Source organism: Abramis brama, assembly GCF_963993115.1.
Source record: "Abramis brama genome assembly, chromosome: 1".
Lineage (NCBI taxonomy): Eukaryota > Metazoa > Chordata > Actinopteri > Cypriniformes > Leuciscidae > Abramis > Abramis brama.
Window position 1 is genome coordinate 42442768 of NC_139963.1, and position 25747 is coordinate 42468514.

Sequence of the window (25747 nt, forward strand, 5' to 3'; positions counted from 1 at the left end):
TAACTAATTAATTGCACAATTTCTGTAATTAATTGCAATTAATTGCGTTTTCCCCAAGCTTGTAATCATCAATATTTAAAGGAATAGTTCACTTTAAAATGAAAATTCTGTCATCACTCACCCTCATGTTGTTTCAAACCTGTATGAATTTCTTTCTTTGCTGAACAGAAAGGAAGATATTTAGAAGAATGTCAGTAATCAGACAGTTTCCATTGACTTCCATAGTATATATTTTTCCTACTATGGAAGACAATGGGACCCAGAAACTGTCTGATTACTGACATTCTTCTAAATATCTTCCTTTGTGTTCAGCAGAAGAAAGAAATTCATACAGGTTTTGCAGGGTGAGTGATGACAGAATTTTCATTTTAAAGTGAACTATTCCTTTTAACTCAGAATCACCTAATTAAACAACACAGGGGAAAAAAGGAACAGAAAATAGCCCTATATTAAACATCAATATCAATATTTTTTTTTCAATAATCAATCAACATAATCAATTTAACAGATTATTATTATTTTTTTTTTTTAACTAATTATCAAAATAAAATATAGTCCTACAAAGCTATTATTACCAGAGCATGTGATCAGAGCAGGTAATTTTACCATTGCTGCCCAGCATGGCTATACCAGCTCAGCAAACAGAATTTCACGTTATTTGAGTGGACTTTACTTTTCCAGTGCTCGGTACATGATTGAAGCGTTTGGGCCGTTGACGACAGAGCCGCCGACACACACACACGTGACACACACACATACACGGAACGGAGAGCGCGCCGCTGGGCCGTTAACGACAGAGCGCGCCGACACACACACACACGGAACACAGCGCGGCGCACACACGGAGCGGAAAAGACCTGCTCATGAAAGCTGCGCGAGAATGAAACGTGATCGCCGAACACGGAGGGGCGGGACGGCCTTTTCAATAGCAGCCGCAACAGGAAATCATTAAAACGGGGCAAAAAAAGTGTGCTGCGTTAAATGCGTTAATTTTTTTTAACGCGTTAAACATTTCAAATTAATCGCAAAGATTAACGCGTTAATTCCCCCAGCCCTAATTTGTACCTTTTAATGCTTGGGGACATAAATGTACCTTTTTGACCCCACATATATGTACCTTGGGGGACAGAAATGGACTCCTGCTGTACCCCTATTTCTGACAGTGTAGCATTTATTGTTTCTGCAGTTAAAAAGACAAAGTTGAAAATTCTGCAAATCCTGTCTGTGGCCTTTCTGGAGTTATTTATGTTATTTCTTAGTTTTATTGATCCAAAATGTTTTTATACATTTTCTTCTATATCTTTGTGTGATTTTTCTGTACATTCGCGGCATTGAAATGTTAAAGCCCCACCCCCAGCCCCACACACATACACATGATTCGACTATTAGTCGACTATAAGCAAGACATGACGATTCTGATTCAACTATGAAAATCCATAGTCGGGGACACCCCATTACATACATTACTTTGATAGATGTTTTATCTAAAGGCTTGAATCAATACGCTTGTTGTGTTCCCTTGGAAGTGAACACTTAACACTGCACATTACCAGCACTACCTTTTTGCCTCCATTAAATATGGCAGATTTTTGTAATGACAACATTTTGAAAAACACCTCTCGTGACAATTAGGAACTGAGAAACTAATCTGATAGTTTAACATCTGGTTTTGTCTGAAAACATGGTGTGAAACAGGGTGAAAGATCATATAGATGTAGGCTCTAAAAAGACAAGATACTTTTTAGTCATGCAAAGCTCTCAAATGTTTTATTGGATAGAAATTGAAGGGAAATCTTCAATCCTTATCCAGAAAATCACAAACAACTGGAAAAGTCAAGCGGTCTTCGTCTGTTGTTGGACAATGTGAGGCCTGTGGTGGATATTTTCCCTAAACCTAACTACCTGGCTCTATCTTTTGGGTCTCGTCCTCAACGTCCCCACTTTATAGATCACCTGTAACTGACTACCTGGCTCTATCTTTTGGGTCTCGTTCCTGACGTCCCCACTTTATAGATCACCTGTACTAACTTGTTTTCTCTAAACTAACTTACTTCCTAAACTAGCTTCCTGCGCAGGAATAAATCGACAAACAGACCTGCAAATGTCCTTTAAATGCTTTAATCACGGCCAGGAGATCTTCCCGAGCAGTTCTCAGGGAATCTCTCCCAAGAAGCAAGGCCGGAGGATCTCAGACAAATTCCATTGAGAATCCCACCGAAAAATACATATACAACAGTTTTTATAGAATCAAGAAAACAAATAAGACTAACATGTCACCTTCAATATGATTGGTTCAATTGGTTCAAAAGCCCCAACCCCACATAGCAACATTGTGTCGGCCCAGATCCGGCCCACATCTGGCACACGTGGAAAGATGATCTGGCCCACATGCAGCGTGGATCTACGGCACTTGAGTGGCCCACTCCTGTTTGCCAGATCTGGGCCACAAGCAGGCCATAGCAATGCCACATGTCAGCCAAGAGCAAAGAAATAAACCAGAACTGGACCTTATCTGAGCCACAAAGTCTGTGTATATTAAATATGAAGTCATCTCAGCCTTAATAAGCCTGTTAACAAGCAGAATCACTGAAGGAAAGAAGAGAACAGAAAAAGAGACGAGCAGAAACACAAGAACTATAACTGACTTCAGACACAGCCTTAGATGAAATCAACTGAAGAGAAAAGAAGACATTAAATCTGTGAAGATCTCAGCAGAGGAGGATTAAACAACTCCACAAACAGCATTACCAGCTTCACTTATTACTAACCAGACTGACTTTATTTCTGTCAGACGTCTACAGAAGTTTTTATTGAGAATTAACAGAGTTTAACTCTAATGTGTTTCATTTGAAGTCACCATAACAGTGATGAGTGCTTCCATTAGTTGGGCTCTTAACTCTTCTTATATCTTTTGTCTTCTTTGGCTGCTGTGACAGTGTGTTTATCAAACACATTTGCAGCAGCAAAGAAAGCTAAAGTGAAATGAGATCAGGTGATGATGGTTACCTGTTGATGGTTTTATAATCATCATGATATAACCTGTTTCACTGATGTCTTTGAAATCTAAAAATTATGTTGTTCAACTAATATATTGGTGAAACAATGGTGAAAAGTTTCATGTTGCAATGCATGCTGGGTTCCAGGATAATATAAAACTCCCAGCATGCACTGCGGCATGAATAATAATAATAATAATAAAAAAATATTGCCACCATTGTTGAGATTCATGTGCTAAATTGTGATATCTCGGTGTTTCTAAAACACAGTGTAGCTCTGTTTCTCTGGTTATGCATCATGTGTTAAAAAAAAACACTGTTGCCAGTAGTTTACTGTAAAATTATTTTTTTGGGTCACCATTGTGCAGAAGAGTAGAGCCTGTGCTTCAGTCCAGGAGAAGATCTACAAATGTTGATGATATGCTGCATGTTGCTTTATTTAACAGGCGGTGACTGTGTAGTTGCTGATCCAGTGGAAATCTTTTTATGTACAATAGTTTTTTAGTGGTCTCAAATGAAAGAAGTTCACAGTAATACTTTGCTCACATTATTAATGCATTATAAATTTTAGTTAATACATTTAAATGACAGTTGGTCAATTTAAGGCAGTCGGTTTCTGCAAGTGTAATTAGTTAACTATAATTTAGTGCATTTTTACAGAAACAAACTAGATTACAGTAAAGAACTGTACAATTAACAGTATTTTACTGGCAACAGTGTTGCCAGTATTTTACTGTAAAAAAACCCGGTAAGGTCTAACAGTGTAGGCAATTTGGTCCAGATTTTTTTTTAATTTTTTTTAATTTTTATGCTGGTTGAAAGTCTCTTCACATCCTGATAGCAATCACTAAGTTTAGTGTTCTAAATGTATTATGTATATTTATATCGTCTTTGTAGGAAGGCGTAGGACCATAAAATGCAATGATACGATGTCATACCTGCCAGTCAACATATGTATATTTACATTTGCGCACCTGCTCATGCAGACATCACTCGTCATCAGCGCGTTTCATGAAGAGTTAGACAGACGTCAGTCACAGGGCGCCGAAACAGCAGCCGCCTTTTACAGTTCCTCCTGAACTAAAACAACAAGCTTATGCTGCATTCACGCCATAACTAGTGTGATTTGGAAGAGATGGTAATCTGTGACGTTATACTCTGAGCAGTTCCTGACTCAAATGCATGCGTTTCTAATATCAACAATCAACACTGAAATGAATCTACACCAGTCAGATGGTACAGGTCAGAGCTCTTTAAGTTGGTTTTAGCGTTAGGCCTATTGACAACACAATCCAATCTTAAGTAAATTAATACATCATTCAACCGGACATAACTGTTTTATATAAATATAGGTTGTTTGCACACGTGATATCAGGAAGCAACTTAATACACACTTGCTGACAGGAGGGTGAAGGCGATGATGCAAATCGAGTTACCCCTCCCACTTCTCTTCTCTCTCTAACGGGATCTCTTATCCCGTGCGAATTGGCCATTACTATTACAGACGTCTTGTGGTAAAATTACATTACTCCGTCCAGCCTTGTAAAACTAATCCCATCCGAATAGGACCAAAGCCATTGTAGAAATGTTCTGTTCTAATCAGTCATGATTTTTTTTTTTAAAATATAAACAATTAGTCAATTAGTACTAATAGTTAGTAATTAGTAACAATACACTGATATGAGTCAATGTGAGAGTAGACCTACATGATGTTAAACAAAACTTTTCAATGAGAAATAAATGACTTAAGCTCACCTTTAAGATTTTTTTTATGTGATGAGAAAGAAAGACTGTCCCCAGCAAACTAGTAAAATAAATACACTAAACTTTTGTGACGATTTGTAAACGAATGACTTTAGCTCGATTAATTTGGATGAATGTATAAAACTTTGTGATACTTTGTATCTATCTAAACTTATTCATTTTATTTTTAATTTACATTAAATATAGTTATATGAGCTTTATATTATATAATGATGGTTTTGATGTTTTTATTTTATTTTGAAGAATAAATATTATATGTGATAAACTGTCTTTTGACATTTATTTCTGGTATTGTCAGTAGTGGGGTCACAGTTCCCTCTATATTTGTGGATGCAGTGTGTCATCATCCACATTTGTGTTTGCATTTTCTTTTAATTAACATGTCTGTCATATATTTTAAAGCAGATTAAAGTGAGGAGTGTCAGTGTGTGACAGAAGAAACTACAGCAGGGTTATCAGCCTGAATGATGGGAGGGACTGTGTCTGTTCCGGTGTTCAGTTACAAGAGAAAGTGAAATTAAACCAGCCCAGGAAGGATCTCCTTACGATCGTACTAACTTTCATATGGACACAATTTATTAAGACTCTCTTGAGAACACAGTGAATGTTGAGTTGAAGGTAAGTCATGGAAGAATCAGAAACACATTTACCTGAAGTCTTGAACGAGTGTGGCTTGAGGACCATGTTAGCGTTCAACAAGTTTAATGCATATAATACTTAATCTTGTAAATAAATGAAAGGTTTTTGAATCACATTTATAGATATATTTGCATTTTTGAAAAAGAAATCCTGATTCAACAACCTTCAACATGTGTTTATATGTGTCATGATTCCTGTCTTGTGTTCTCCTTGTCTTGTGTGGACTTTAGTTATTTCCTGTTCTGTGCCATGTTTTGTAGTTCTTTGTAGTTTTTTGTTTATTAGTCTCCCAGATGTTTCTGATTAACCACGCCCCTTGTTATCTTGTTTAGCTTGTTTGCCTGTGTATTTAAACCTCTGTGCTTCAGTTGTTGTTTGTCAGTTGTTGTAGCTGTTGCTTGTTGCTGTTAACTGTACCATGTTCCTGTCCTGAGTTTCGTTGTTTGCCCTGGATTTCCTGTTTGCTTTATTAAAGTAGTGCTTGCATGTGGATTCTCTCTCCGCTTCGTCCTTACCTCATTGTTACAATATGTGTTTATAAGTGCTACATGTAGATACATGTTGTATATTTGTATCCTGCTTTGTCTTGACCCGGTTTAACCGGATTTCTTTGAACAGAAAGTGATTGTAAATGTTTATCTTACTTTTGGACAGAAAGTTAAGTGTAAGTTTTATTCTCAGGCAAAAATGCTGACAGTTTTCTGTAATGTTTTCTCTTTTTCATATTTTATTTTTAGCATCTGTGTCTCAGAGATGAAGTTCATTTGTTTGACTCTCCTGCTTGTTAGTGGAATTACAGATTCAAGATCAGGTAATTTATTCATCATTGTGAATAATACTTTACATTTATTGCACAGTAATGTTTGTCTGGAACAACATTAGAGTAAAACCCTAGGATGTGTAGCTCAGATCTGCTCTTTCTCTTGTAACAGAGCAGTATGAAGTAGTGGGACCTGCAGATCCTGTATTTGCTGTAGCTGGTGAAGAAGTGACTCTGCCCTGTTCAGTCAAACCCAGCATCAGTGTTGTGGACATGAGAGTGGAGTGGTTTAGACTTGATCTGAAAGACTCACCAGTGCATCTCTATGAGGATCATGAAGACAGAAACACAGGTCAGATTCAGTCCTACAGAGGAAGAACAAAACTGATCCATCAAGAACTACAGAGAGGAAACGCATCACTCAAACTCTCAACAGTCCGAGTCTCTGATGAAGGACATTATAAGTGTTTAATTCGGTACGAATCCTGGTATGATGACGCCACTATTGATGTCAGAGTTGAAGGTGAGGAAGTGAGAACTAGCATGTTCTTTTCACTGAACAAACTAACTAAAAAAAGCCAGAATAACAACAGAATGTTCTTCCGCGCGATTTGCCATAAAAGCGCGCGTTCTTAACGTGCGCTTTGTGGTCACTGAAAACGCGCTTCAGAAACGCGCGGTTTTTGCATCAAAACGCATGTCAAAACGCATGTCCTTATGAGGTGTGATTTGTGCACTTTTTGGGCGATCGCGAAGCAAACTGAGAGGTGAACTAACGTGTATACGCTCGCCAGTCGTCAGGTAACCAGGCGTCAGACGTAAGATATGAGACGTTAGACGTCACGGCCACGTGTTGGAGCTGCGCTCAAAGTGCGCGGTGACGTGGCGGCGACGTAGCTGTGTAAGGAATTTTTTTTACATTATGGCGATCGAGAGAAACACAGCTACCTGGCTCAGCGTCTGGACTCCCAAACTGAAAGGTTTTCCTCCGACGATGCTCGATACAGTGCACGCAGTGTCTCTCCACAACCCTATTATAACAGACAACACCGCAGAGACAATTACTCACCTGAGCAGTATCATGGTCGTGATCCAGGGTCCTGCTATGACCGTTGTCCTCCTTCCCCTGTTACTCAGAGAGACCGTCAATGGCATGACAATGACAGACGTGACCGGCATCGCTCTCCCTCACGCCAGTCCTATCAGTACTCCAGGTATGGTCGCCATGACAAGGATGATACGAACAGATACAGACGCAGCCCTAGTCCTGCTCCACAGGGAAACAGGGATGCCAGTCCACATGCTAGAGGTAGTGTTCGCTTCAAGTCTCCTGAACGATATTCGCACTCTGACTCCAACCGTCAGGGAAACTTCCATTAGCTGCTGTTGAGGGGCAAACATCAGCTACTGTCTCACTGCCCCAGAAGGATTCCCCCAAGTTAATGCCTGACAAGAATGACTCACACTCTGATGATTCTGTCTCTTCTACAATCTTGGCTATTGTTGAGGGCATTGAAGTGTGCACTTTAATTGACTCTGGTTCTACTGTTTCTATTGTGAGCGAAGATTTTCGTAACTCTCACCCAGCATTGAAAAAACGCCCCATGACACCCTCCTCTCTGCCAGCTCGCTCAGTCGATGGACAGTGCCTGGACATTTTAGGCAAGTTAACGATTGGTATCAGACTTGGACATCAGGTATGGCAACAGGACTTTGAAATTCTCAGAGGTGCTTGCCAGCCAGTCATTCTTGGGTTTGATTTTCTGCGGAAACACCATGCCCTCCTTGACATAAACAACAAAATGCTGCAACTTTGGGACATGAAAATTCCTCTCCTGCCCAAAGGACATGAAGTGGCCGCCTGCTGTAATGTATCTGTGCTAGCGCCCACTAAGATTCCAGCTATGAGTGAAACTCTCATCACAGCCTGTGTGTCAGCAGCTACACCTGCTTCTCCCATGCCAACTGACTATTATGGTGTTCTCATGCCCAACCCATCGTGTGACATCATTGTGGCACATTCTCTCAGTGAGGTTCAGAATGGTACAACTGTGGTTCGAATCTTAAATCCCTCAAGAGATGACGTTGAGCTGCATTCAGGTCAACACCTGGGTGAGTTTCATTCGGTTTCATCTGTTGACGTCATATCAGGGGAAGGGACAGGGTGTGCAACCTCCCCTGTGCATGATATAGCTCCATCGGTCCAGATAAATGACAGCGACCTGTCACCTTCCCAAGTTCAGTCTCTGAAATCACTGCTTCAGAAATACTCAGCAGTTTTCAGTAAACACTCAGAGGACAGAGGTCGCACGAGCATCATCAAGCATCAAATCCGCACTGGTGAGGCCACACCAATTAAACAGAGAGCCTACAGAGTGACACCAGAACAGAGAGCTGAAATACAGACTCAAGTTGACAACCTGTTAAAGGCAGATGTCATTGAAGAAAGCTACAGTCCCTGGGCTGCGCCAGTTGTTTTGGTGCGCAAGAAAAATGGCACATGGCGTTTCTGCCTGGACTATAGAAAACTTAATACAGTGACAATCAAAGACTCCCACCCTCTTCCGAGAGTCGACGACGCACTGGATGCTTTGTCGGGCTCTGCCTGGTTCTCCACAATGGACCTACAACATGGCTATTGGCAAGTCGAGCTGCAGGAGGAAGACCGTGAAAAAACAGCATTCGCAACAGGTAGTGGCCTTTATCACTTTAAAGTTATGCCAATGGGTCTCACCAACGCTCCAGCCACATGCCAGCGCTTGATGGAAATGGTACTTCGTGGCCTCCCATGGAAAACATGCCTAGTGTATTTGGATGATGTCCTCATCTACAGCCGCTCTTTCAGTGAACATCTCCAGCACCTGGAAGAAATTCTCTCCAGATTCCAGTCAAGTGGCCTGAAGCTGAATCCCTCAAAATGCTGTTTTGCCAGGGATCAAGTACAGTTTCTGGGCCATGTTGTATCCAAAGACGGCATTCAGCCAGACCCGCGGAATGTGAAAAGTGTCCAAGTCTGGCCTACTCCACGGTCAGCTACAGAAGTAAGAGCATTTCTGGGACTTTGTTCATATTACCGCAAATTCATCCGAAGCTTTGCACATCACAGTGTCCCTCTACATGCTCTCACAGAGAAGAATGCACCTTTCCAATGGACTTCTCAATGTCAGGATGCATTCACTTACCTGAAACATGCACTCACAAACCCTCCAGTGGTTGCATTCCCTGACTTTACTGTGCCATTCTCCCTTTACACAGATGCTTCAGGCTCTGCAATTGGTGCTGTGCTTGCTCAGAGACAAGGTGATCAAGAAAAAGTGGTTGCTTATGCTAGTCATGTTCTCACAAAAGCAGAAAGAAAATGGTCAACATATGACAGAGAACTCTGGGCCATTGTCTGGGCCGTGCGACATTTTCGCCACTACCTTTACAAACAGCCCTTTGTTATTGTAACTGACCACAAACCTCTCCTGGGTCTCAGAAAAATACCCATTGACAATGACAGAACTGGTCGCCGTGCACGCTGGGCCCTTGAACTTGATCCTTTTGAATGGACTGTAATTCACAAGGATGGCCACAGTCACCTCAATGCAGATGCAATGTCACGTCGCCCTGCTGACATCAGACCAACTGAGCAGAGAACCTCCTCCAGTGCTTTTGGTAGTCCGCACTCTGAAAGGAGACATTCTAGTCTGAGTCCTGTTAGTCTGTCTAGTCCGGTCAGTTTTGTACATCACAGCCTCTGCAGTACTGATACAAAGCCAGTTTGCTGTAACCTGACTGGACCACAACCTCCTCCGGCCTCCTCACAGTGTGTTCAACAGTCTGTCTCCTCCACATTTGTGCTTCAGCTCCCTGAAGAGGATTTTAAAAAGGAACAACAGCGAGACTCCGTACTGTCAGAGGTTATTAGCTGGACAGTTAAGGGACAGAAACCACCATACTGGCGCATGAAAAAACGCACACTTGTTGAGAAGGCACTTTGGCAAGAGTTCCACAGACTTACTTTTCATAATGGTGTACTCTGCCGTAAAGTTTTCAACCCATCCACAACATCAGTGCTCCATCAAATGATTGTCCCTCATGCTTTGAAAGACACTGTTCTGCAGATGCTGCATGGAAATCCTGTAACTGGTCATTCATCTGCTGATAAGGTCCTGAAACGTGCTCAACAGCTGTGCTACTGGCCCTTTATGTCACGTGACATCAAGATGTGGTGCAAGCAATGTACTCCATGTGACGCCAGACGGAGTCCCACACCTCATCAGAGAGCTCCAATGAAAACAATTGTTGCTACTGAGCCATTCCAAAAGGTTGCAGCTGACATACTTGAGCTCCCCATCACGAGTCGTGGCAACAGGTATGTGCTTGTTGTCCAAGATTATTTCTCCAAGTATGTCAACCTTTATGCCATTCCAGACCAGCGCGCCATAACAGTGGCGAAATGTCTGTTTGAAAACTTCATCTGTGAGCATGGTATCCCGGAAATGCTTCACACTGATCAGGGACGTCAGTTTGAATCTGACCTGGTGAAACATCTGTGTGACCTGCTGTGCGTGCAGAAAACACGAACCAGCCCATATCATCCTCAGTGTGACGGCATGATTGAGAGGTTCAACAGGACACTTATTGATCAGTTAGCCAAGACACTTCTTCAGCAGTCTGGGGAATGGGATGACTGCCTCAACCAAGTTGCTTTGGCTTACAATACCAACCCACACTCTACAACAGGATTCACACCATTCTTCCTCACACATGGTCATGAAGCCAGGATTCCTGTCAACATGCTGTTACCTAACAACACACCATCTTTGTCTATTACGGGTTCTCCTGCTGACTATGTTGCACAATTGACACAGAAACTTCAGTCCGCTTTCAATTCTGCTGCATGGAACAGAGATTATGCCCACAATCAGCAGAAACGACAGTATGACAAGAGTGTTAAGCACACTCCCTATGTTCCGGGAGACCTTGTCTGGTTAAATGACCCCACTACAGCAAAACAAAAACTTGCTCCTCACTGGAAAGGCCCCTTTGAAATATTAGAGTGCCTAGGATCTGATGTGGATTCTCCTGGAGTGACATACAAGATTCACTATCTCCTGGATCAGTCTGATAAGTCCCAGATTGTCCACTACAACCGTCTCAGACCCTACCATGCTCCTGTGCCAGATTGTGGACATGAGACACCTACATGTGACTTTTTGCAGTCTCAACTCCCTCATTTGACTGCATTATCAGGACTGGTGCTTTGCCCTTTAAGCCTTTAAAGTTTGCAGCCACGAGGAGCTACACCTTATCTGGCCAGGGCAATACTCCCTCATTAGTCCCTCCCACTGGCCATCCACAACCCCGACCACAGCCCCAATCCCACTCTCCCCTGACTCAGTCTTGCTCAGCCCCCTCCTTTGGCCCAGTAGGCCAGTTTGACACTGTCCCCTCCACTCCTCAGGCTTCTGGTTCTTTGCTACGCCCTGGGAAACGTTCAGTTAGACCTCCAAGATTCCTTAAGGACTATGTTCTGAACTGATACAGTTGGTTTATTGCTGTGGTTACTGTTACTTGTTTATTTGATGGGAAACGGGGACGTTTCTTTTGTGGGAGGGGGAGGAAATGTAAGGTTTAGAAGTGGAGTTCATATTTCATATTGGAAAGTTGTAATGCTTAGAATTTAATATGATTTATATTTGAGTTAATATACTAGAAGTATATTTACAATGTTTAGTCAGTTAATTATTTACACATTTATGTGTTTACATATTTAATGCAGTAAGGATATTCTGCTGAATCTGCCTCTCTGATTCACTCACGTTTATCTCAGCCTAAGTCCTTGCTTCTGATTGGTTAGTGACGTCCCGTGAACGGCTGTTTAAGGAAGTGTTGTTGTTGTGACGGTGTTCAGTAAAAGTGCCGCTTGAGAAAGTCTTCTGTCTCCATTCTGCTGTTTATTATCATAAAGAGTGATCTACCACCACATACCGAACCCTCACGTTACAAATGTCCCACATTAGGGCAATTCACCCTAACTGTACAGGAGGTTGTATATGATGGACTAGGGCTGGGCGATATATCGGAGGACATTGTTATGCGCATCTCGTCAGTAAAGCCGGTTCCTTGATTAAATCGCCATCTCTTGGCTTCAGATGAAGCGGCATTTAACACAGAGCCGTAGTTCACTGACAAGCTGAGCAATATCGCATTAATTATCACAGGCAATACGTCCGTGATCATCTAAGATCACCATGATTCATCTTACCCAAACATTGGAGTGTCCGTGCCATAGACTGTAAAAAATAGGTGAGAAAATATAGAGGCCAAAAAGTTTATGTAAAATATAAAGGATAATATACGTATACTAACTTCAGCTTTGGCCTTCTTTTTGGCCGAATCTCCTCCTCTTCCTCTTCAGACTGTAGATCTGATGTGTTGCAATTTAGAGCTTTCTTCAAGAGTTGTCGTGCCACAAAGTAGTCATCTAAAAAATAAATAGTCTACATGTTAAACTTCAGTAGACCTTCAAATTAATAGAGTAAAAAAGAACAGAACTATAGACAACAGAACAATATCAGAATGTAATTAAAAGGATTTTCTTCCCATATAACATATTGGCAAAATACTTTGATATTTGTTTACAAAAGCCATTTAGATTAGCATATGTGGAAAATAGCATACCACATGATTTAATAACTCTGGCATCATATTTTTTCCAGTCAGGTCCAGGTTCCTCAGAATTTTTCACTGCCCCGTTCACTCTCTCATCATTTTTGTAGTTTGGCCAATAGGTAACTCCATCACTGTACCAATTTTGTGGCACCAAACATCCTTAAACGAGAAGGAAGTAACAAACATCACCAGATAAATTTAACTTCCTGTTTCAAGAACAGGTCAGTACGTCTACCTTGGGTTATTTCACCAAGTGCATGGTGTAAATGCATATGGGTCACTTTTAAATTAAAGAAGCTGGTCCAAAAAATAAAAGAAATTCAGATATGGTCAACAAATCGGAATTAGGCATCAAGACCTGCAGTATAAATGTGGCCTTATTGAACTCAATTGAATCAACAATGAACTGTCAACTTACAGTGAAGTGGCTGAAGAACTTGCTGTCTTAAGGTGGAGCTGGAGACAGGTACAGTTTTTCTATTCATTTTATCTAAAAGAAACGTAACAGAAACACAAAATACACATTTCAACTAGTGAGTTGTGGAAAATAACCAAAATTTTTAGTGTTTTCAAAAATAATTATACAGCAGGGCTCGACATAAGGACTGCCTGATGGCCCGGGGCCAGCGTGAAAGATACTTGGGCCAGTTGCAGGAACTTTCACCTGCCCCATTGGGCCAGTGCTGCATCTTCAAGTTGATCATTTGCAAATTGCCTTGACAATTTAAATGCTGTAGTGTGGACCAGTGTCAGAATTTTACAACATATCTGGCTAAATCAAGTTAGAACAGTATTAAATCTTACTTTACTCTGATGTCAGGAAAAGATGAAACTCCAAAATAAGACTGGTGGCACTTGAACGAACTGTAAGCTGCAACAGAACACACACACACACACACACACACACACACACACACAGTATGTTAATATGATATGAAATAATTATCTGAAACAACATTACATGGGGAGGTGGTGGAGAATATATTTGTCATGATGTAAACAAAAATGGACTCAAACTAACCAAACCAGTACAGTATTAAATGCTGTAGTGTGGACCAGTGTCAGTATTTGACTAAATATCTGGCTAAATCAAGTTGGAACAGTATTAAATCTTACTTTACTCTGATGTCAGGAAAAGATGAAACTCCAAAATAAGACTGGTGGCACTTGAACGTAAGCTGCAACAGAACACACACACACACACACACACACACACACACACAGTATCATATAATATTAATTATTTTTTTGAAACAACATTACATGGGGAGGTGGAACTGTCAAAATGTAAACAAAAATGGACATGTTATACCAGAAATTCAGTGAAAAAAGTAAGTTAGGTAAGGTTAGGCCAAACATGATAATATTGCCTGACATTTTAACGTTACTGGAGGGGAGAAAATACGCGCTCAGGGTGTAATAAAAATCCGGACAGCTAACGTTAATTAAATCACCTAACCTCCCAGAGAGAAAGAATATACCATCCAAATAGCTTTTTTCTCAAAGTTATTAATTATCAAATACATTTTTACTCAAATCTACGCTAATGACAATTTGCTAACTTGGTTTGCCACAATCATTTCAGAAATAAAATCATCGGTATGTTGAACGGTATGAACGGCAATGTTTTACAGCTGTAACTGTACAAATAAAGCATATTTTAACCATTCTTACCGTGCTCCGTGCTTGTCGACCTGCCGGTTGTAGCTTTTCCACAGTGCGGAGAATGATTCAGTGACGATGGCGACAGTTGAAATTAGGCGCGTTTGGTCAGCGGGTCCGCCCAGCGTCTGTAGCGAGTCCGCGAGGTGACAGTGCGTCAGGAGGCGGGGCACATATTAAGGCGCGTCCGAAGTGCGGATCCGTATGTGATCCGTTCTGGGTCCGCCGATTAAAACCGCAGGCGGGGCCGATCCTGGAGGCGGGGCTGATCCTGTTAGCGCAGCGAAAACGAATCTGACAGTCAGGCGGATCTGGCGGCTTGAGGGCGGGTCCGCCACGGACTCCTTTGCTGTGTGGGGGGCTTCCTAAACATTGATTTCAGTCGTCTCTGGGTTTATTTCGCGGAACAACACTGCTGATTCGTATATCAATCGGTTCAGGAACTTCTTTTCTGTGTATTTTCTATTAGAAAGAGTAAAAACAGACTTTAATATCAATCCGCGAGCGCCGGTAATCAGGTCAACACAATGCAAAAAAAGAGAGAGATGTCAGCCGCGTTTAGATGTCTGTGGTGATTTTTTCTTGTCATTGCCAATATTTTAAGAACTGCTTATTTGTTTTGTAGCTTAGTATTCTGCCAATAATATTAAACTTATTTTAAGGACATTTTTGGCCTGCTACGTGTTATTTGCTGGATGATGGTAACGTTAATGCGTTGTTTTGACATCTGACATGGCCATGGCTTCACAGGTGTTACACCAGAATCTGTGACCGTCATAATCTGTGACCGTAGTGGGCGCGGTTGTTACTGTGCTGCGTGATCTACGCAAACAGCGTAACTTCTGACTATAAGCCAAAGGTGAGGTATTTATGAAACGTTTGTTTAGAAATGATGGTTATTTACACAATAAATGATTATTTGCTTGCCCAGATTGAGCTCAGTGTGTGTGTTTTTTCCAGAGTAGCCCGACTTCGTGTGTTTCCGTGTTCATTAATGTTTAATGTTTATGTTCTCTTCTCACGCGAGAAGAGAACCGCCCTGACGTCCGTGCACGTTTAGGAAAAGTTTTTTCTCAGAGGATATTAATCATAATAATCATAATTGGATATTATTTTATAAGATATATGTTTAATTTGCGGAACCAGTAGTCAATGAAAGACATGTATGGCGGTGTGGGCGGGTACTACAATGTGTACAATGTGATAAGGCTATTTTAAAGGTCACCAAATTGTGTTACCCTCCTCTATTTCACACTATTACCCTCTAAATTCACTCTGATGATGTGTGAACTCCTCAGCTTCTTACAGTAGAAATCATTTTGGGCTGACATGAACAGAAACAGACATACAGTATAGGGTCACCAAATCTGATAAGGCTATTTTAAAGGTTACCGAATTCTGTTACCCTCCTCTATTTCACTCATAATGAAGGTGAAATCCTCCAAATTCACTCTGATGATGTGTGAACTCCTCAGCTTCTTACAGTAGAAATCATTTTGGGCTGACATGAACAGAAACAGACATACAGTATAGGGTCACCAAATCTGATAAGGCTATTTTAAAGGTCACCGAATTCTGTTACCCTCCTCTATTTCACTCATAATGAAGGTGAAATCCTCCAAATTCACTCTGATGATGTGTGAACTCCTCAGCTTCTTACAGTAGAAATCATTTTGGGCTGGCATGAACAGAAACAGACATACAGTATATGGTCACCAAATCTGATAAGGCTATTTTAAAGGTTACCGAATTCTGTTACCCTCCTCTATTTCACTCATAATGAAGGTGAAATCCTCCAAATTCACTCTGATGATGTGTGAACTCCTCAGCTTCTTACAGTAGAAATCATTTTGGGCTGACATGAACAGAAACAGACATACAGTATATGGTCACCAAATCTGATAAGGCTATTTTAAAGGTCACCGAATTCTGTTACCCTCCTCTATTTCACTCATAATGAAGGTGAAATCCTCCAAATTCACTCTGATGATGTGTGAACTCCTCAGCTTCTTACAGTAGAAATCATTTTGGGCTGGCATGAACAGAAACAGACATACAGTATAGGGTCACCAAATCTGATAAGGCTATTTTAATGGTCACCGAATTCTGTTACCCTCCTCTATTTCACTCATAATGAAGGTGAAATCCTCCAAATTCACTCTGATGATGTGTGAACTCCTCAGCTTCTTACAGTAGAAATCATTTTGGGCTGACATGAACAGAAACAGACATACAGTATAGGGTCACCAAATCTGATAAGGCTATTTTAAAGGTCACCGAATTCTGTTACCCTCCTCTATTTCACTCATAATGAAGGTGAAATCCTCCAAATTCACTCTGATGATGTGTGAACTCCTCAGCTTCTTACAGTAGAAATCATTTTGGGCTGACATGAACAGAAACAGACATACAGTATAGGGTCACCAAATCTGATAAGGCTATTTTAAAGGTCACCGAATTCTGTTACCCTCCTCTATTTCACTCATAATGAAGGTGAAATCCTCCAAATTCACTCTGATGATGTGTGAACTCCTCAGCTTCTTACAGTAGAAATCATTTTGGGCTGACATGAACAGAAACAGACATACAGTATAGGGTCACCAAATCTGATAAGGCTATTTTAAAGGTCACCGAATTCTGTTACCCTCCTCTATTTCACTCATAATGAAGGTGAAATCCTCCAAATTCACTCTGATGATGTGTGAACTCCTCAGCTTCTTACAGTAGAAATCATTTTGGGCTGACATGAACAGAAACAGACATACAGTATAGGGTCACCAAATCTGATAAGGCTATTTTAAAGGTCACCGAATTCTGTTACCCTCCTCTATTTCACTCATAATGAAGGTGAAATCCTCCAAATTCACTCTGATGATGTGTGAACTCCTCAGCTTCTTACAGTAGAAATCATTTTGGGCTGACATGAACAGAAACAGACATACAGTATAGGGTCACCAAATCTGATAAGGCTATTTTAAAGGTCACCGAATTCTGTTACCCTCCTCTATTTCACTCATAATGAAGGTGAAATCCTCCAAATTCACTCTGATGATGTGTGAACTCCTCAGCTTCTTACAGTAGAAATCATTTTGGGCTGACATGAACAGAAACAGACATACAGTATAGGGTCACCAAATCTGATAAGGCTATTTTAAAGGTCACCGAATTCTGTTACCCTCCTCTATTTCACTCATAATGAAGGTGAAATCCTCCAAATTCACTCTGATGATGTGTGAACTCCTCAGCTTCTTACAGTAGAAATCATTTTGGGCTGACATGAACAGAAACAGACATACAGTATAGGGTCACCAAATCTGATAAGGCTATTTTAAAGGTCACCGAATTCTGTTACCCTCCTCTATTTCACTCATAATGAAGGTGAAATCCTCCAAATTCACTCTGATGATGTGTGAACTCCTCAGCTTCTTACAGTAGAAATCATTTTGGGCTGGCATGAACAGAAACAGACATACAGTATAGGGTCACCAAATCTGATAAGGCTATTTTAAAGGTCACCGAATTCTGTTACCCTCCTCTATTTCACTCATAATGAAGGTGAAATCAAATGAACAGCAGACAGTCAAGTAAATTAGTAATTTAGAGATAGGTTGCAGACAGTAACACTTAACTCTTAACTTTTATCTCATTTGCAGGTGATGAAAAAGCACACCGATGAGATGGGGAACTTCGGTCCAAGGGTATGTGTAGCAGGAAAAAGGTGAGCATGCAGGTAAGTAGTAATGGCGCTTTTCCACTACACAGTACCAGCTCGCCTCGGTTCGGCTCGGCTCGACTCGACTCGGCTTTGTTTGGTTTTCCACTGTGTAAAAGTTGTACCTGTACCTGCTTCCAGGTACTTTTTTTCGTACCACCTCCGGCGAGGTTCTAAGCGGGCTGAGGCGATACTAAAATGTGACGTGAAAACACGGCAGACTGCTGATTGGTCAGAGAGAATCGTCACTATTCACTGTGTCATCATTGCACGCGCCAGACGCAGTATCCTGAATAAAAAACAGCAAAAACAAAAACAAAAACACAGCATACACTCGATTTCCTCCATTGTCCTGTGTGTGTGGGTAGCGGGTCTGTCTCGCGCGTCTCGCATAAAAGATTAAGTCACGGCAGTTTCCTGCGGCGTCGCTATGACGACCAGGTACTATTGTGGAGGTACTATCTGCAATGGAAAACTGAGCGAAAAGCGAGCCGAGCCGAGCTGAGTCGAGGCGAGGCGAGGCGAGCTGGAACTGGTAATGGAAAAGCGCCATAAGAGTCAGGCAAGGGCGTTATCATGTGGAGATGAGACTGGACAACGAGTTAGTGTGGCTAGTGAGTGTATGTAGGGTAAGTAATCAAATGGCGACTGGTTAGAGTTCGGGCGATTGTGAGTAGATAGGTGGAGTTGAAGCTGGTGCTGAAGGCGTGTTGGTGGAATCCATGACAGAACACCAGAACACCTCCACGGGCAGGTCCAGATCACTGGGCACAGCGGTGAGGACGGCCTCTGCCCCGAGGTGCTGGGCATTCTGAATGGGCAGCGTGGAATTCTGTGAAAAGAGTAGGATCAAGTATATCATCCCGTGGTACCCAGGATCGTTCCTCACGGCCATATCTTTCCCAGTCTTTACCAGTGAGTACTCTAATCACCCTCTTCGCCAGCACTAGGGCCTGTGGAGGAAGGGAGAAGAGATGCATGGTGAGGTTTAAGCAGTGGTAGGTAAGGTTTAAGGAAGGTAGGAGCAATCTTATATTGAGGAGGTAGGTTTAAACAATATGTGATGTCATTGATTTGCCACTGAATGGTGAATGGTCCAATCAATCGGGACTGAGCTTGCTGGAAGGCAGCCGGGGACGGATGTCCCTGGTAGAGAGCCAGACCTTCCCCCCTGGATGGAAAGTGGCCTCTACTTGCATTGCCCTTATGTCTCTGTACTGCCCTATGAAGGTGTCCTACACCCTCTCACTCTCCTCGGTCAACTGCAGGTGTTGATGTCGGAAGGAGGTAAGTGTGTGACGAAAACAATGCTAAGGTGAGACATGGGTCTATTGGGAATGGGTAATGGTTGCAGCTTGTCTTCTGGAAGGTATCTCAGAGTTCTGGAAACAGCGCATGTGGAACAGCCTCAGACCAAGCGCTGTCCTTAATGGCAATGACTTTCCCCTGAATCATCTGAACAGCAGATTCATCAATAATGTAACCGAGGAATTGGATGAAGGGACAATGGAATTCGCACTTTTCAAATTTCAGGTAAAGATGGTGTTCCCTGAGTAGTTGAGGACCTGCAGTGTTCAGCCAGATTCCAAAAATAGATGAGAATTTCATCATTGTAATGAATAACGAATTTCTGGAGCATGTCTCGGAACACCTCATCCATGAAAGCCTGAAACACAGTAGGTGAGTTAGCCAGCCCGTTCTGCATAATCCGGTACTCATAGTGGCCTGACGGTGTTAAGAAGGCGGTCTTCCGTTCAAAACCAATCCATTCCTTCCCTTCCTTTCCTAAATTCAATTGATTGACTTTCAGTAGATAAAATGCATTAAATTCATTACAGTTTTATAAAGTTTAAAATGGTCTAATTTAAGTCTAATCAGTTTACAAAGAAATCTGTGTTCTCCAAAATACCTTCTTTTTTAAATATAATTATTAATGATAATGAAAACATATTTGTCAACCTGACTGATATGATTGAATGTATTTTAATGTAGTATTTATCTATTTTATCATAGCACATGGAATAGACACTTCATAAATCGTTTAATATTTAAAAAAAGATGTGGCCATTGTACAATCATATCCTCTTTTTTATCATATATCTATATTTGTGTAAGGCTTCTCTTTATATTTTATTTATTTATTTTTTTAGAGTTCTTGCCAAGCTGGTCGAGGATAAGCCCAATACCTGGGACCAATATTTGGATGCAGCTATGTTTGGGCTACGGACAAAGAAACAGCTGACAACACAGTTCTCCCCATTTTATTTGATGTTTGGGAGAGAAGCACGCTACCCATCCGAGGTCCCAGAACAATATCAGGTGATTTTGTGTAAATATTCTGGATTACATGATTGTATTACATAATTATGTAGTATAGATAAATGATTTATTAATCAAATTTGTTCACAGGTTGATGCTTCCTTCGAAAATGACAACAATGACGAAGTGGTGGCCATCGACATTGAACGGCATAAAAAAATTATGGACATTGTTCAAGAAAATGTTGAAAAAACACACTATAGAACGAGGAGAAGGCTATCACAAAAGGACAACAGCCAAAGCCTTTCGGTGGGAGCCATGGTGTGGAGGAAGAATGTCCGCAGTGAACAGCGGAAAGGAGGAAAACTCGATCCAGAATATTTTGGTCCCTTTATGGTGACCAAAATAGAAGGGAAATGTATTGATCTTGTGGATTCGGAGGGTCGCACCACACACAAGGTCAACATTGACCATCTCAAACACCATCATGAGGAGACCCCAAGAATACCACACAATTTGAGGAAGCAACAACCAGCTGCTCACTCCTCCCCTCCTCCAGCTGCTCACTCCTCCCCTCCTCCAGCTGCTCACTCCTCCCCTCCTCCAGCTGCTCACTCCTCCCCTCCTCCAGCTGCTCACTCCTCCCCTCCTCCAGCTGCTCACTCCTCCCCTCCTCCAGCTGCTCACTCCTCTCCTCCTCCAGCTGCTCACTCCTCCCCTCCTCCAGCTGCTCACTCCTCTCCTCCTCCAGCTGCTCACTCCTCCCCTCCTCCAGCTGCTCACTCCTCCCCTCCTCCAGCTGCTCACTCCTCCCCTCCTCCAGCTGCTCACGCCTCTCCTCCTCCAGCTGCTCACTCCTCCCCTCCTCCAGCTGCTCACTCCTCCCCTCCTCCAGCTGCTCACTCCTCTCCTCCTCCAGCTGTTCACTCCTCTCCTCCTCCAGCTGCTCACTCCTCCCCTCCTCCAGCTGCTCACTCCTCCCCTCCTCCAGCTGCTCACTCCTCCCCTCCTCCAGCTGCTCACTCCTCCCCTCCTCCAGCTGTTCACGCCTCTCCTCCTCCAGCTGCTCACTCCTCCCCTCCTCCAGCTGCTCACTCCTCCCCTCCTCCAGCTGCTCACTCCTCCCCTCCTCCAGCTGCTCACGCCTCTCCTCCTCCAGCTGCTCACTCCTCCCCTCCTCCAGCTGCTCACGCCTCTCCTCCTCCAGCTGCTCACTCCTCCCCTCCTCCAGCTGCTCACTCCTCCCCTCCTCCAGCTGCTCACTCCTCTCCTCCTCCAGCTGTTCACTCCTCTCCTCCTCCAGCTGCTCACTCCTCCCCTCCTCCAGCTGCTCACTCCTCCCCTCCTCCAGCTGCTCACTCCTCCCCTCCTCCAGCTGCTCACTCCTCCCCTCCTCCAGCTGTTCACTCCTCTCCTCCTCCAGCTGCTCACTCCTCCCCTCCTCCAGCTGCTCACTCCTCCCCTCCTCCAGCTGCTCACTCCTCCCCTCCTCCAGCTGTTCACGCCTCTCCTCCTCCAGCTGCTCACTCCTCCCCTCCTCCAGCTGCTCACTCCTCCCCTCCTCCAGCTGCTCACTCCTCCCCTCCTCCAGCTGCTCACTCCTCTCCTCCTCCAGCTGTTCACTCCTCTCCTCCTCCAGCTGCTCACTCCTCCCCTCCTCCAGCTGCTCACTCCTCCCCTCCTCCAGCTGCTCACTCCTCCCCTCCTCCAGCTGTTCACTCCTCTCCTCCTCCAGCTGCTCACTCCTCCCCTCCTCCAGCTGCTCACTCCTCCCCTCCTCCAGCTGCTCACTCCTCCCCTCCTCCAGCTGTTCACGCCTCTCCTCCTCCAGCTGCTCACTCCTCCCCTCCTCCAGCTGCTCACTCCTCCCCTCCTCCAGCTGTTCACGCCTCTCCTCCTCCAGCTGCTCACTCCTCCCCTCCTCCAGCTGCTCACTCCTCCCCTCCTCCAGCTGCTCACTCCTCTCCTTCATCTGCTGACTCCTCTCCTCTTCCAGCTTTTCTCTCTTCTCCTCAGCCATCTGTTCCATCTTCTCCTCTTCCAGCTGCTCACTTCTCTCCTTCATCTGCTGACTCCTCTCCTCTTCCAGCTTTTCTCTCTTCTCCTCCGCCATCTGTTCCATCTTCTCCTCTTCCAGCTGCTCACTTCTCTCCTTCATCTGCTGACTCCTCTCCTCCTCCACCTGTTTTCTCTTCTCCTCCTCCACCTGTTCTCTCCTCTCCTCCACCACCTGTTCTCTCTTCTCCTCCTCCACCTGTTCTCTCCTCTCCTCCTCCACCTGTTTTCTCCCCTACTTCAGCTGCAGTCTTGTCTCCTCTACCAGCTGAACAATCATGTTCTGATGTTCTGAATCATAAAAAATGTACGTAAATTTGATAAACAAACTACATTTCCTACATTTTTATTTAATAATAAACTGTTGTTTTAGTTAACATTGTACTTAATTTAATGTTTGATATATATTTTTGTTTACATTCAAAGATGTATTTCATATATTAAAAATAACTAATGCTGTTGTGCAATACATTATAGTTATTTCAATTACTATTTTTACCTCATACATAGGCATAAGGGATGCCTGGGGAGGCAAAAACGCACATGTTCTGCTGTCGCGAATGGGGCCCTACAAAATATTTTACTGGGACATTTTGAGGACAGCCCCAAATGGAGAGCTTGAAAGCGAGGTAAGCTTAATTGAATGACTGGCTTGTCTACTTGGATTGTATATAATTTATCCAAGGTAATGCTACATACTTTTACTCATTTATCTGTCTCACAGGTAATAAATGCATACATAGCCCAGGCAGTCAAAAAAAACAACCAAATAAGAGATGAAAAGGCTCTTCAAATTGACTCCTTTGAAATGACCAGAATATGGGAGAGAAAAAACTCACGACTGAAAGTATGTACAGGAAAATCTTTTTTGTAGGGCCTTAAGTGGATTGTAATTTAATAGAATTTATTAACTGATTTTGTAAATAATTATTATCTGTTTTAGTGTGATCCAATAAAATATAAAGTGATTTTGGGAGCTGTCCATGAGCCGGGTCACTGGATGTTGGCTGTAAGTACCTTGCTCTGTGCATTGCTGACATTTGTTGAGAGCCAAAATATTACCAATAGCTGTTATATTGATACTATATAATAATATATTGTAATATAATAATCTACAGGCAATCTTTCCGGCTGAAAAAAGGAGCCTTGTGCTGGATCCCCTGGGGAATGATGCATTCAAAATAAAACAGTGTTTGGAGTCCACAAGGTAATTGTTGTGTCCATATATGCAAGTTGTTCCCTTTTAATTATATAACTAAAATATGTGTAAATATGTTGCCATAATTTTACCTTTGTCTTGCCTTTTCAGGGCCTTTGTCAGAAAACGAGGCTGCAATGTTTCAAAGTGGACAGCCAGCACAGCTCCACACAGTGCACAATTGGATGGAACGTCATGTGGGGTATTTGTTCTGAAAGTAAGGTTTTTTTTTTATCATACTGTGTCCACTTTATTATACTGGTGTCTACATCATTATAGCAGTAAAGTATTTTAAAACAATAGTATGCTGGTTTATATAGTACTTATGTATTTATTTACTATGCACTAACAAATCAGTTATAAGCATGTGTCATATTAGTATGCAGAGAAAATTCTGGCAGGGGAGCCTCTGACATTTGCAAACAAGGCGTCAGCAGTGAACAACTTTAGGAAAAAGATCGCCATGACCCTGCTGGATGAGAGTGGTATGTTTGTTTAATTATGTACTTTTGATTAATAATTAATCTTCTGAGCGGCTGCACAATAGAAGTGCACAAAATATCACTTATAGGTCTTTAATTCAAGAACTCTCAATACAAAAAAATGTGAAAATTCAGAACAAGTAGTATAAATAAACAGGAGATTATAACTGAGACAACAGGTGAATGGGATAACTAATCAGACACAATGGGAAAACTGGATCAAAAGACAGGCACTAAACTAAAACAAAATAAAACAACCATAACACCAGTCAAATTTAGAGCTGAACACATCAATGACAGCTTTTACTGTAACTTGTGGTGGCAAATGACCATGGTATAAGGAGGAAAATCCAAGGTTAGCTGTTCATTAAACTCCTCTGAGCCTCTCCTCTCCTCTGTGGTGCAATAAAATAGTTTAATGAGCGAGTGGATTATCCCTTACATACAATGTGTTATTTAAACAAATAGCAAGTTAAATTTCTTTTCAATGGTTACCAGATGACCTTACTGATTTGTGCCGCCATTGTGGGGAGAATAATGTGGAGGAGAAGGGCAAGACAACACCTTGGGTAAGAAGCTATTTTTTAAATAAAGAAATCCAACATAGGGCTCTGATCATTCTGGGCATGGCCTGTCTTTGCTAGAGTAGGAAATATATGCATCACGGGTATATGTAACTCATATTCACCCTGAAAATGATAATTATTATCTTTGTTGATACAGATCCAGTGTGATGTCTGTGCCCGTTGGTTCCACATGAAATGTGTTGGGGAGCCCGACCCCAAGAAATCCTATTGCTGTGCAGCATGCATTTAAAATATATTTGCTTTTCTTTTCTTTTTTTTTTCTTTTTTTTTTTGCTTAGTTCGTCAAATTTGTTAATAGTTAATGTTTGAAATCAATGTTTTTAATGTTTTAGGAGGTTAACAGAATTCGGTGACCATTAAAATAGCCTTATCAGATTTGGTGACCCTATACTGTATGTCTGTTTCTGTTCATGCCAGCCCAAAATGATTTCTACTGTAAGAAGCTGAGGAGTTCACACATCATCAGAGTGAATTTGGAGGATTTCACCTTCATTATGAGTGAAATAGAGGAGGGTAACAGAATTCGGTGACCTTTAAAATAGCCTTATCAGATTTGGTGACCCTATACTGTCTGTCTGTTTCTGTTCATGCCAGCCCAAAATGATTTCTACTGTAAGAAGCTGAGGAGTTCACACATCATCAGAGTGAATTTGGAGGATTTCACCTTCATTATGAGTGAAATAGAGGAGGGTAACAGAATTCGGTGACCTTTAAAATAGCCTTATCAGATTTGGTGACCCTATACTGTATGTCTGTTTCTGTTCATGCCAGCCCAAAATGATTTCTACTGTAAGAAGCTGAGGAGTTCACACATCATCAGAGTGAATTTGGAGGATTTCACCTTCATTATGAGTGAAATAGAGGAGGGTAACAGAATTCGGTGACCTTTAAAATAGCCTTATCAGATTTGGTGACCCTATACTGTATGTCTGTTTCTGTTCATGCCAGCCCAAAATGATTTCTACTGTAAGAA

General features: G+C 42.2%; 2 protein-coding genes and 1 long non-coding RNA gene across 4 annotated transcripts in view; 2 read left to right on the forward strand and 1 right to left on the reverse strand.

Moving 5' to 3' along the window:
- Window positions 1-5221: 5221 nt before the first annotated feature.
- Window positions 5222-25747, forward strand: part of LOC311092393 (butyrophilin subfamily 1 member A1-like) — a 146157-nt gene continuing 125631 nt past the window's right edge. For both annotated transcript variants that reach the window (XM_084129078.1, XM_084129080.1), the window contains exons 1-3: window positions 5222-5378; window positions 6137-6210; window positions 6332-6682. In XM_084129078.1, the coding sequence (XP_083985204.1) occupies window positions 6153-6210; window positions 6332-6682 (409 nt within the window). In that variant the 5' untranslated portion in view covers window positions 5222-5378; window positions 6137-6152. The remainder of the gene's footprint in view (window positions 5379-6136; window positions 6211-6331; window positions 6683-25747) is intronic.
- Window positions 12498-15111, reverse strand: LOC311092558. The gene is made up of 6 exons (XR_014608260.1): window positions 14494-15111; window positions 13936-13997; window positions 13624-13690; window positions 13238-13309; window positions 12829-12978; window positions 12498-12631 (listed from the first exon to the last, which is right to left on the reverse strand). It is a non-coding gene; the product is annotated as an uncharacterized lncRNA (long non-coding RNA).
- On the forward strand, window positions 20771-25459 carry LOC311097383 (uncharacterized protein; the record flags this gene model as incomplete). The annotated part of the gene is made up of 10 exons (XM_084137007.1): window positions 20771-20870; window positions 22188-22814; window positions 23018-23136; window positions 23232-23354; window positions 23451-23516; window positions 23626-23714; window positions 23817-23922; window positions 24085-24190; window positions 24686-24756; window positions 24911-25459. 10 exons carry the CDS (start codon window positions 20771-20773, stop codon window positions 25001-25003), a joined length of 1500 nt encoding a protein of 499 aa, XP_083993133.1. The 3' UTR covers window positions 25004-25459.